This window comes from Myxocyprinus asiaticus, chromosome 26, assembly GCF_019703515.2.
Source record: "Myxocyprinus asiaticus isolate MX2 ecotype Aquarium Trade chromosome 26, UBuf_Myxa_2, whole genome shotgun sequence".
NCBI lineage: Eukaryota > Metazoa > Chordata > Actinopteri > Cypriniformes > Catostomidae > Myxocyprinus > Myxocyprinus asiaticus.
Genome location: NC_059369.1, coordinates 15,943,069 through 15,955,309, shown reverse-complemented (window position 1 = coordinate 15,955,309; position 12,241 = coordinate 15,943,069). Strand labels below are relative to the sequence as shown.

Here is a 12,241-nt window from a genome sequence, read left to right as displayed (position 1 = left end):
AATCTATCACCAAAGACCTGGAGAAGCTTTGGATTAAAGTGAAACTACAGCCCTCCATCTTTCCCAGGTGGCTGGAGTGCCAGCCGTGTGTGGGGAGACATCTCAGAGTTTACATTAAGCACGGAATGCAACAGAATCAACAGCTGCTGTTCAAATATCAAACATTGCCCTTTCTGTTGTAGGGTATGAACTGTGGTAATATAATCACAAATAAACCTATATGTTTACATTATCTGATGAAAATGTGAGCAGTAATTGCCTGTGTGGAGGGTTTGTTTATTTGCTGTCAGGTAATTGGTGCCTTTTACCTGCAGGTCAGTAGCATTCCACAGTTCAATGGTTCATGAGAGGTGACATTCTGTGCTGGTGATCATGTGCACGTGTGTGTGTGTGTGATCACTGAAGTGTCTTGACTGATTCCTCCTGTAGTATTAGTATCCTGCTGCAGCTGTTTCTGTAGGTCACACTGACCACATATATTAATAATTATTCAAGCAAATTATAATTGTTTACTGCATTTGATTGATAGCATTTGTTAAGCAAGCTGGTGACTGAAACATTGCTGGGTGCAATGAAGATTTAATCATGTTAATGAAGTGCTAATAATCAGATATCAAGCAACAGATGCTGTAATATGTCACATGATAATTTTCTGTAAAGCTGCTTTGAAATGAGGAAAACCATTGTGGTGTTGTCAAAAGCACTATAGAAATAAAAATGAAATAAGAATAAAAAATATATTAAAAACTTGACTAAAATCCCCTCTCAACACACAGTGAAAAAAACAATTCTACAAAGGAAAGGTAATTCTTAATTTAATTCTTGTTTTAGCATTGAATCTGCATGGATGATTCTTACAAAAACATGTCTACACTTAAAAATGTTATTCAGAGTCAGGCGGTTCTGGAGAGGCCACGGGGTCAGGCAGCCTCGGAGCGGGGATGATATCAGGCAGCCCCGGAGTGGGAAGAGGGCCAGGTGGCTCCAGAGCAGTAAGGAGGTTGGGCTACTCAAGAACAGGGATGAGGACAGGGTCAGCAGTAGCCGCTAGGGTGGGAACAGGGTTCAGGGCTGCACCAGAGTGGGCGGGCGCCTTCAGGGGGGCTGCAGTGAGGACGGGCGACTCCAGGTCGGCTGCAGTGGCGATGTCGGGCACCTCCAGGGGGACTGCAATGGCGTGGGTGGCTGCCTCTAAGGGGACTGGAGTGGCAAGGGCGGGTGCCTCCGAGGTGACTGCAGCAAGGACAGGTGCCTCCTGGGGGACTGTAGTGGCGAAGGCGAGCACCTCCAATAGAACTGAATCAACAAAACCAGGTAAAGCCAAACTGGATCAGAACCGGTTCGGCGATCTCAAGACACTCACTATAAACATTATACCCACCTTAAGAGTTTGGTCGTGAGTTCATGATTAACCCTGAAGCGTGTGCACATGAATGAGTGACGTTTACCACCAACAGCCAATGTGTGAAACTTGGAGAAAGTCAACGCAATTTACTTCTCATGAGAAATTCAGCGTAATTTACATCTCCGCTGAAGATCAAGAGTTCATTATGAATGTATAAATAATTTAAACATTTACACAGCATGAAGGGGGGGGGGGGGGGGGGTTCTCCTATATACTATATGTTTACTCTCATATTCTTTGTAGGTATGTTTTAAGCTTTAACAGGTTCATTCCATTTAGATTCAAAACTGTGATACAACTCACTTAACATGTCCACATCTATTTCTGCCAGAATCTGTTATGCTTTTGATTTGATTTTGGCTCACATCTAGTGAACTCATGTTGTGAGCTAAAGACTTTAGACCACACAAACATCAAATATTTTAAACCAGATGAATTAAAGAAACATTTGTAACTATTTGAATGAACATTTGCTAATGATCTGTTAAGCATTAGTTAACGTTCTAAATGAAAGTTATACTAGTGGCCATGTTACTTGTTGCTTTTATATTGTGTGTCCTTGGGTTGACTCTGAGTGGGTGGTTCCTGGGTTCTGTAAAGTTTGAAAATACATATAGATGATTGAAGATTAAACGTTTGCAGACGAAATTCATCTGATTGGCACATTGATCTATATCAAACTCTTTAACCTCATAAATGAATTATATAGTTTTTAGTGTGAGTTCACATCAGCTTAGAGAAACTTTGAGAATATGTTTATATTCAAAGCATGTTACAAATTATCTGCTAAAACCAACTTTGCGTGACTTGGCAGATTTACCTCGCACTAACTTTGTTTGGGTCAAGAGTTATTTGGAGGCTTGCTGTGTGTGTGTGCTTTTCGGTGTGGCAGTTGGCCAGCACCCCTCTCTCGTTCACCTTACAGAAATAGTGTTTTACTCAAATCCCTCGAGCTGATGCGCTAGCCAAACAACAAGAACATAAACACCAGACAAAGAAACTTACAGTACAGTTGAGGATTTTTGAAGTTCAGTTAACTTTAATCTCAATTAACAATTGTAAAAATTGATACTGAACTGTAAAGCAGTCAACAAATCTGGAACTACTTAATAGATGTGCTTTTACAGAAATTAACACCTTGGAGAGTTTGTAAACCAATCAAAATCAAGAATTTGACAATAATGTGGTATAGTGGCCTGGGTAGCTGGGTAACTACCACACCTGGAGTCGCAAGTTCAAATCCAGGGTGTGCTGAGTGAATCCAGTCAGGCTTCCTAAGCAACCAATTAGCTCAGTTGCTAAGGTGGGTAGAGTCACATTGGGTTAACCTCCTCGTGTTCGCTATAATGTGGTTCTCGCTCTCGGTGGGGCACGTGGTGTGGATGCCGCAGAGAATAGCGTGAGCCTCCACACATGCTAGGTATCTGCGGTAACGCCCAACAAGCCACGTCATAAGATGCACGGATTGACTGTCTCAGATGCAGAGGCAACTGAGATTCGTCCTCCGCCACACGGATTGAGGTGAGTCACTATGTCACCACGAGGACTTAGAGCGCATTGGGAATTGGGCATGCCAAATTGGGGAGAAAAAGGGGAGAAAATCCCCCCAAAAAATAAAAATAAATAAATAATGTGGTATAAACATAATAAATAATCACTATCCACAGATGAGCTCTCAGATTCAGCAGAATAAACAGCCGTCAGTAAAACAATGAGTTTAAGATATGCAACTCTTACGTGTGAACAAATCAGAAGGCACCACTCAGTAGAAAGATATACATATTTTATTGGAGATTTGTTCTATAATCTTATAAAACACCTCTAATTTCACTTTATTTTTAGCAGCAAAAGAAAACCCTCCTGACTCTGTGTGTGTGTTTGCAGCATAACGATACAAAACTCTGGTGTTCATGCAGATTATTCACTCATCATTTCAGTTCATCATTTCAGATTCATTCAGACACCCCACCCCTCTCTGATATCACATAAATATCATAAATAACACATAAAAACACATGGACACAATCACATTAGAGCACTGAGTGACTGTGAAAATTAAGTATGGTCAGACTCACACATTAAAGTCAACATGAAACAGCTTTAGTTACCCGTTTTCATGTTGTTTCAAACCTGTATCACTTTCACTGCCTCTTTTTTTTTTTTTCCCTAAATAAAATAAAAGTAATGACTGAGGCCAACATTCTGCCTAACATCTCCATTTGTGTTTCATGGAAGGAAGGGAGTCATTTGGGTTTGAAATAACATGAGGGTGAGTAAATGATGACAGAGTTTTCATTTTAGTTTTCTTTTAGGTCCATTTTGTTTTCATGTTGACTTAAAATAAGTGAACTGCTATAATTTACTCATAGACATATAGAACTGAGAGCTGGAAGCAAGAATGGAATGTTAAAAATAAATTATAAGAAAAACTTTGCAGGATGAATTTGGCAGATATGGACATATAATTATATTTCACACAGTCAAAACAGAATGTGTTTGATATTAAAACTGTCCAGCTCATTGTTACAGACACACAAATCAAGAACACACGCACAGTGCAGTGATGTGTCATATTTGGAGAGATTGGTCATCTGTATGAAATGCATTATCATGTTTATATAGTATTTGAACTTTTAAATGGCTCTAATGATTGTGAAAGTGCAGCAAATGGAAACAAAGAGATGTTCTGTTTATTCTCTCTGAAACACAAAAATACTTTTTACCATTCAAAATTTTTAGCTGTGTACACTGCTGGTTACACACAACTCCAAAACATTTACGTAATTTATTATCAATGTCCATGTTCCTAAACACCCAGCGCTTTATGAATATCCTGCATATGAGCAGCAAAAAAAATAAAAAAATAAAATAAATGTGTCATTGATTATTTTGATTAATCTGTTTGTGTTCTGCTTGAAAAATGTTCACAGGAAGTACACACGCTGCACATGTGACAATTATTCTTCCTCCTTGCTCTCTTTCTCTTGATTTCACTTCAGACTGAGAATAATCTCACATTCATCACACCAGACAGGTGAAACCCAAAACAAATGCAGTAATATTGTATAAACAGCTTGTGCGATCTCACTGCGTCTATGTTTACAAATTTGGACATGTGGTGGCTTTATGCCAGTTTCTTTTAATCTTCACTGCACTTTCGAGGGATGAAGTGAGAAGCGATACTTTCTTTCCTTGTCTTCTTGCCTTTCAGTGGTCTCCCCTTCTGTGACAGAGAGATGAACATCTCTTTGCCATTTTTAATCCATTTCACAGAGGAGTATGCTGTGTAGTAGTTTTCTAAAAACACCTCTTTGAAGTTGCAGCTGTCGTTATAGTCTTTCTGTTTGGAAAAGGAAAAAAATGTGTTTCAGATTCCCACCCAGATTACAAATTATGCAATATTCGACTGTACATATACATTCCTGAATTATCATTAATTTCTTTTGTTATATTTAGCATTAAAATCAGCCTTGAAACAAGAGTAATTATTGGAGAAAGCATCAGCTGGAATTGAATGAAAGCACTGATGTTTGTTTGCAGGACTGGGTGGGTGTTACCTTGCCATGTAACATTCCGGTGCGGTTCATGGAAATATAATACTGGCTCTTCAGTCCTTTTATGGCCAACACGCCACCCTCTGAAACGGTCCTGATCTCCAGAACACCTGAAACACAGCCAGTGAACCTGAGTGAGTGTTTAAGGAGACTTTGGGGACAAATGTTCTACAAAATATTGTCAGAGGTCATTTAAACCAATCAAAATCTCCTTTTCGGATAAAAAGTTGGTTCATACATTAAGTAAATATGTGTTTTTAATTCTTTGGGTTAGTTTATGGTATTTAATATTAGCTTAATTTCAGAACATTAAATCAAAGGGATGTCAGTGTTTAGATTGGGGTTTTAGAGGGAGTGTTGATAGGCTAATTTGGTTGCTCTCTGAAATGAATATTATAGCTCATTAACTTACTTAATTATTCAGTAATTGATGCAAATTGTTTAAAAAAACAATTCCTTTAAAGTAGAGTAAGCAGTTCATTAAAGCAATACGCCGCAAGAGGGCTGTGTGTTACAGTAATCTTACCACAGGTAAAGGGTGTCCTTGGGCATGACACAAAGCTTATCAAAGACCCTGTTAACTATCATCAAATCACTGTAACTGTGTCTGATTGCTTTTATAACAGCAGCAACAAAACAAGAAAAAGATCCCGCACACTGCTGCTGCTTGCAAATATACAGTTTAATTAGTACAACGTTTCGGTAATGCGACATTCGGCAGGTATTTGGTCGCATGACTGAAGCGTTATACTAATTAAATTGTATATTCGCAAGCTGCAGCAGTGTGCGGGATCTTTTTCTTGTTAATTTGGTGTTTGTTTGTTTTTTCTTCTTTTTTATAACAGCACTAACAGCAATGTTCAATAATAATCGGAAAAAACAATTCTTACGCCAGGTAATATTGTTCATTACCCTTGTAGGTTGTTTACGGTTGACAAACATTAATATAGAATATGTGGTCCCACTTAATATTAGGTGTCTTTAAATACTATGTAATAACATTTAAATATATGCAACATAATGTATCAACATCCTGTTTAATCCACTCTGAGTGGGATTTGAACCGGGGTCCCTAGCATGGGAGGCAGGCGCTCTAATGAGGAGGCTAAAGGCTACAGCCTTGAGCACCTTGAGGCCAGGGGAGGGAGGTTTACACATACCGCGCAGCTATCAAGTACCAGCTGGCTCCCGTTACATAACTACATGTTGTTCTGCAAAATTCTCACAAGATTTATATTTGCTCCTGCTCAGGTTGAGGTATGGGAAGGTTTAGGAGTAGGGTTAGGGGTTAGGGGTTAGGGTTAGGTGTAGGGGTTAGGGTTTAAGGCTTAGGTTAAGAGTTGGAGTAGGGTTAGGTTTAGGGTTAGGGGTAAGGTTAACAGTGTAACTACAGATGTAATTAAATGCAGTTACTTTAAATGTAAGTACAATGCAACACATATGTACATAATAATTACATTGTATCAAATACTTAAGAACATATTAGTGAAAGGTACCTAAAATAAAGCTGGTCCGAATTTGTGGTCATAGATGTGTGTTTATTGTCATTGTACAGTACAACAGCTTTGAACGTGGCCCATCCAATCAGAATTTAGAGTCAGAACTATCCTTTTGATAATTCCTAATGGATGGCATGGTGTGCAGATAAAATGTCACATAGTTCTCATTAATCTCAGTGGATCTGAAGCACGATCACCACTCAATTAAAACAAAACCCTCAACAACCTCCAGTTACATGCCACACACTCTGCAGAACAGGAGATATTTCACAGTTAAAAGGTCTATTTGTTGTTAAGGGCATGTTTAAATGAGTTACACAACAGAAACAGACACTGTTCTTGTGTGTGTTGTGTGGTATTGCGAGTTGTACTGGGGGTCTTTGCTGGGTTATGGGCAGGGATACATGCAGGTCTCTGAAAGTGTTTGGTTTATATCTGAGCAGTTCTAACGGTATAATAAGCTGCTGTCACGGCATGACTCTTAACAGAACCTCACAACCCGTCTGCTTTTTTCTCCCACAGCGCTGTCTGACTGCTCTTACCCTCACTGCATTTCTTACATGCGCTCTGTGCGTGCAGTTGTCAGCCACATCTGGCTGTATCAATTTTTCTTCTTTTCAGCGCCAGCTGACGTAATGATTTTTCCCTGAGAGCAGAGATGCTCGCTGTCACGCCAATACACAACTTTCTACGAGACTCACACATACAGCTCTGAAATTACTCAACCAAATATGTGTGGGGTGCCAGTGTAAAATTATTCAATACACAATTTACTGGGGTATATAATTATTAAAGTAGTTATTTAAAGTTATTAGAGTAATTATTATAGCGGTTAATTTTGACACACTATCATGCTATAGACAGCAGTAGAGTAGGATCATCTGGTTCTGGTGTGAATGAGTTCGGATTCTGATCTGAATCTTATTCAATGTTTTGGTCTCAGTCTGAGTTCTGGACTGGTTCTGATCTAATTTTTGATTCTGGTTTTAATTTAAATCTGAGTCCTGGTTCTTGTCTAAATCTGAGTTCTGGTTCTGGTCTGATTCTTGATTTTGGTTCGAATCTGAATCTGAGTCCTGGTTCTGGTCTTAATCTGAGTTCATGTTCTGATATGAATTTTGGGTCTAGTTCTGGTCTGAATCTGAGTCTGGTTCTGGTCTGAATCCTGGTTCTTGTGTGATCTGAATGTGAGTTCTTGTTCTGGTCTGAATCTGTGCCCTGGTTCTGGTCTGAATCTGAGTTCTGGTTCTGTTTGTGATCTGAATGTGAGTTCTGGTTCTGATCTCAATTTTGATTCTGGTTCTAATCTTAATCTGAGTTCTAGTTCTTGTCTGAATCTAAATTCTGGTGCTGAAATTATTCTTGATTCTGGTTCTGATCTGAATATCAGTCCTGGTTCTGGTCTTAATCTGAGTTCTTGTTCTGATCTGAATCTGAATCTGAGTCTTGATTTTGTCCTGAATCTGAATTCTAGTTCTGGCGTGATCTGATTATTCGTTCTGATTTTAATTTGAATCCTGGTTCTAGTCTGAATCTGTGCCCTGAATCTGGTCTCAATCTGAGTTCTGGTTCTGGTTGTAATCTGAATCTGAGTTCTAGTTCTTGTCAGAATCTGATTTCTGGTCCTGATATTATTCTTGTTCTGATCAGAATTGGAGTCCTGGTTCTGGTCTTAATCTGAGTTCTTGTTCTGATATGAATTTTTGTTCTAGTTCTAATCTGAATCTAAGTTCTGTTCTGGTCTGAATCTGAATCCTGATTCTGTTTGAGATCTGAATCTGTGTTCTGGTTCTGATCTGATTCTTGGTTCTGATTTTAATCTGAATCTGTGCCTTGGTTCTGGTCTGAGTTCTGAATCTGGATTTTTCTGCATGCATTAGCAGCTTCTTTACTATCCATATAAAAGACATTTACCAGTTTGTATGGAGAGGTTTCACTCTCTCTGGACAAGTTAAAATTACATTATGACATATTTGGTCTTACAACACGTCACGGAAAAAAAAAAAACATAATTAAAATGATCAGAATGTACTTATATTTTGACCACAAAATAAAGTAATCTAACATAGAGGAACAAAAGCTAAAAATACTCCCCCCCAATACACACAAATGCATTTGTTTACCTCGGCCCCTCAGCACCTGTCTCTCTTTACGCCTGTCACCCCCCACCTCCCCAGACATACTGCCACGCAACTTGCTGATATTCTGATCAGAATTTTGACCGTCCACAATTTCTTCTACCTCAGACATTGTTTGGTAACACTTTACAATTTTGACAAAGCCTTGTCTGAAAGTTCAAAACAGTTTTAAAATTTATACAGGCCTTACACTCAGACAGACAAACAGACAGACAGAAACTCAAAAAGGCAGACAGTCAGATAGACAGACAAAACTCAGACAGGCAGACAGTGCACATGGTTTCTAAGGTTGACTGTGTGATTTTTAGGGTGTTTAGGCTCTGATCGCTGGTAATTTCTCAAGTGTTCTTGCTGATTGCCGTAGCTAGGGTTGTGGCTGGTTGCTAGGGTTTTCTGGCTATTTTCTAGGCATTGCTGTGGTGTTCTAGCTAGTTGCTAGAAGGTTACCATTTTGGAAAAACCCAAAAACCAAGTCTGTAGTATAACAGTAAGTTGGTTTGTCAAGCCAACCTAATAATGTTTGTTAATATTATTAATAAAAGCTATTATAAAATGTTACCCTTCTTCCAGACTTCCAGACTTATAACTGCTGTAATATACAGCCAAAAATCCTCTCAGAAACATGGTAAAGGTAAGACATCAGACAGACGTAATGATGCTCTTACTGTAACAGTTGTTGGGGTCCTGTGTTCCGTTGATGTTCCCATACTCGTCGACTGTGAGGAACCATTGTGTGCGACTGTAGAGGCGTCGGATTCTAACATCCCCTCCTTCCATGTAGTCGTAGTTCCTGGAGTGGCGTTCGTGCTTGAAACAGTCGGTCACAGACAACTGACCAGCAACCCCCTCGCCGTCACACACGCATATACAGCTTAAGACCAGCACGACGTGCAACCACAGTCCACACAGCAAGTTTGGCAGTTTCCATGGCAGCGTCCATTTGCGCATTATACTGCGTTTCTCAAGAAGTTCATGAACCACATACTGAAGGCAAAACTGTCACTGAGAATCCTGTTGCGATTGGATCCTCAAACCAAGGGAGATCTGGTCCTGAACCTGAACGCTCAGAATCTTTCCCAGCAAAATCCTCAGATCATAGTGTGAACTCTGACATCATCCTCAGAACTCCTGAAGTAACTGAATGTCCTCAGAGCTGGAAGAGGCTGCAGTTTGATTAGTTTCTGTTATTAATGAAAGACAACCCCAAAAACACTATTCCTGAACTGTCTGATCCTGATGAAGTTACAGTAGACCAGTCAGTTGTTGCAGAACTTTCATCATTTAGTTGAATGGATCTTCTTTAAGTTGCAGTTCAGTCGTGATTCCCTCCTCACTCACCTCAACAACACATATAATCCCAGTTTAATATGTTCAGTGTCTTTAAATTTGTGACTGATAGGGATTTTTAATCGCTGATGCCGATACCAATATCTTGGGTGACGATTACCAATTACCAATGTATTTCATTGTATGAAATTTTTATATTGCCTTTATATAATATATAATTTAATAATAGTCTTATTATTAATTTAATAATAATCATTCTTATTTGTATTTCACTATTCACCACATTTCAAAGCAGCTTTACAGGAAATCATGCCTTAATTTCTTAAATGTCTTAAAGTCCCCAGTTTTTAAGGCAAATGAGATGAAAATAAAATGTACATGAAATAGATTAATTTAACTGAACACATATTTCACACTTATTTTTGTTAAAAAAAAAATTGTAAACTGAAAAATATTCGAAAACAGAAATTATGAAGTGTTTATTGTCAAGGCTGTCGATACATTTTTCAAACTGACACTAGTTGGAATGACCACCTCTTTTAATTGGCCAAGTGGGTTTATCAGCTGATAATCTCAAAATATCCAAATATCAGCCGATTAATCAACCTGGTCAATATAATGGTCTATCATTACCTTAAATGTCAATGTATTTTTCCCTGCCTCACTATCTCTGTCTGTCTTTCTCTCTAGGCAGTTACTGCCAAATTCCCTTATAACAGAATTATATTAAACTGTCAGTGTGAAACAGAGATCAGTTGGAAAACAGTCTATTAAATCTACTCACATGTGTTTCCAGAATGTTTGTTTCAGTTCTGATAATTCCAGACAAACTTTGTGTGGCACACTGAGAGAGAGAAAGCTGTGGGGCAGCCCGTCTGCGCTGTGCATCTTTTCGTGTTACTGAACGCTGTGCAACCTCTGATAAAAGCCTCCTGCTGACCTCACTTCTCTGCAATTACATCTCAGCCACTCAGCTGTCACTGGGAACTGGCGCGAGAGAACGAGAAAGAGAGAGAGTTGCCCTTTTCAGCAAATCAGGTCTGAGAGAGAGCCATAAACATAAAGAATGGCTGCTCTCTCTGAGGTATGCAGGATGAATGCCAGTGAGATTTGCATGCAAGTATTAGGACATTCAGGAGAGGGTTTTCTCCAGATTTTCTAGTTCTTTTGAGTTTCACTTGTGGTCTGAAAAGTTTTGTCTTTCATTTGTTGGTGTCTTACTAAAAACATCAAAGCTTGAGTTGAATTCAAAGGCTGATGGCTGAATCTGTGAGGGTAATAAATCTAACGAGGCAGGCCGCAATTGAGAAAGCTAAACAGAGGGCCGTTTACTGCTGGAACTGGTAATCTCTGCAGAAGGTCAAACAATCTTTCACTTTTCCTGTTTGTATTTAACAGTCAAATTTACAGTTTTACCCACCTGGCCTCCACGGCTCTCGACACATCAAACGCTCCCAGTGTTCACAGTCCTGAGGGAGACCCTGCACACAAAGTAGAGACCATGTCTTCTGGACAGTTCACTGTACTCTTTCATTTCCCAAACGATGGCTCGTAAAACGCCTGATCTGTTTGCTCACGGTCATTCGCAAACACAGAAGCCACGGACTTCCCTTCACCTTCAAATATAATCAAGTTTTACAGGGAGCACGCTACTTAAGCTGTTATTGTGTTTCTTTACATCTTTCCGTGATCCTGTAGAGTTTGATCTACAGAAAGTTCCTACTCAAATACACCAGCTGAGTCACTATACCAATATCCACCCTTTGAATTTGTTATTCAAGTCAACATGAAGCAGCGTTCACAACATTGCCGGTTCCTAGTGGGGGTGTGGGAGGTGGGGGGCTAGGGGGCTTGGCCCCCTAAAGTTTCCCCCCAAAGATTGAATCAAGGTACCAGCCCTGATTTGCAACCCATTTTACTTCAGTAATGCAACATATTTCATAAAATAGGATATTCAACGAGAAACATTTTTACCCTTGGGCTGTTCTATAACATTTCACTGAACATCCCAAAACTCAACATAATCTCACTGTAATCTCACTGTATTCACTAGACTGTAAAATGTTGCATGGCTTTTTCTTAGCAGATGTTTACAGTCCCAGCAGTCATTTGAGTTTATAGCTGAAATGATAGAGTCAGAAACAGTTCAAAGCTGTTCAGAAAAGGAGAGAGACAGCTTGTTGTCTATGAACTTTAGACTTCTCTCGGTCAGATCTGCAGCTCTCCTGCCACTTTAATTGTGCCTGAAATGATTATAATAACCCAAACGAACATGAAATCCTGCACTGCATCAGAGGCAGATCCAGTTCAACTCTTGTTTACACTGGGCTTATGGAGAATAACTGTGGTATACCATAT

The 12,241-nt window shown here is 39.3% G+C and overlaps 1 protein-coding gene and 1 long non-coding RNA gene across 2 annotated transcripts in view; one reads left to right on the top strand and one right to left on the bottom strand.

Annotated features, from left to right (window-relative positions):
* Positions 1–4,406: 4,406 nt before the first annotated feature.
* LOC127416795 (uncharacterized) overlaps positions 4,407–12,241 on the top strand; it is a 28,077-nt gene continuing 20,242 nt past the window's right edge. The window contains exons 1-2 of the long non-coding RNA XR_007893174.1: positions 4,407–4,439; positions 4,946–5,093. This is a non-coding gene — a long non-coding RNA (uncharacterized LOC127416795). The remainder of the gene's footprint in view (positions 4,440–4,945; positions 5,094–12,241) is intronic.
* LOC127416791 (fibroblast growth factor 7-like) lies at positions 4,435–10,764 on the bottom strand. The gene is made up of 4 exons (XM_051656339.1): positions 10,668–10,764; positions 9,262–9,749; positions 4,963–5,069; positions 4,435–4,745 (listed from the first exon to the last, which is right to left on the bottom strand). Exons 2-4 carry the CDS (start codon positions 9,542–9,544, stop codon positions 4,545–4,547), a joined length of 591 nt encoding a protein of 196 aa, XP_051512299.1. The 5' UTR covers positions 9,545–9,749; positions 10,668–10,764; the 3' UTR covers positions 4,435–4,544.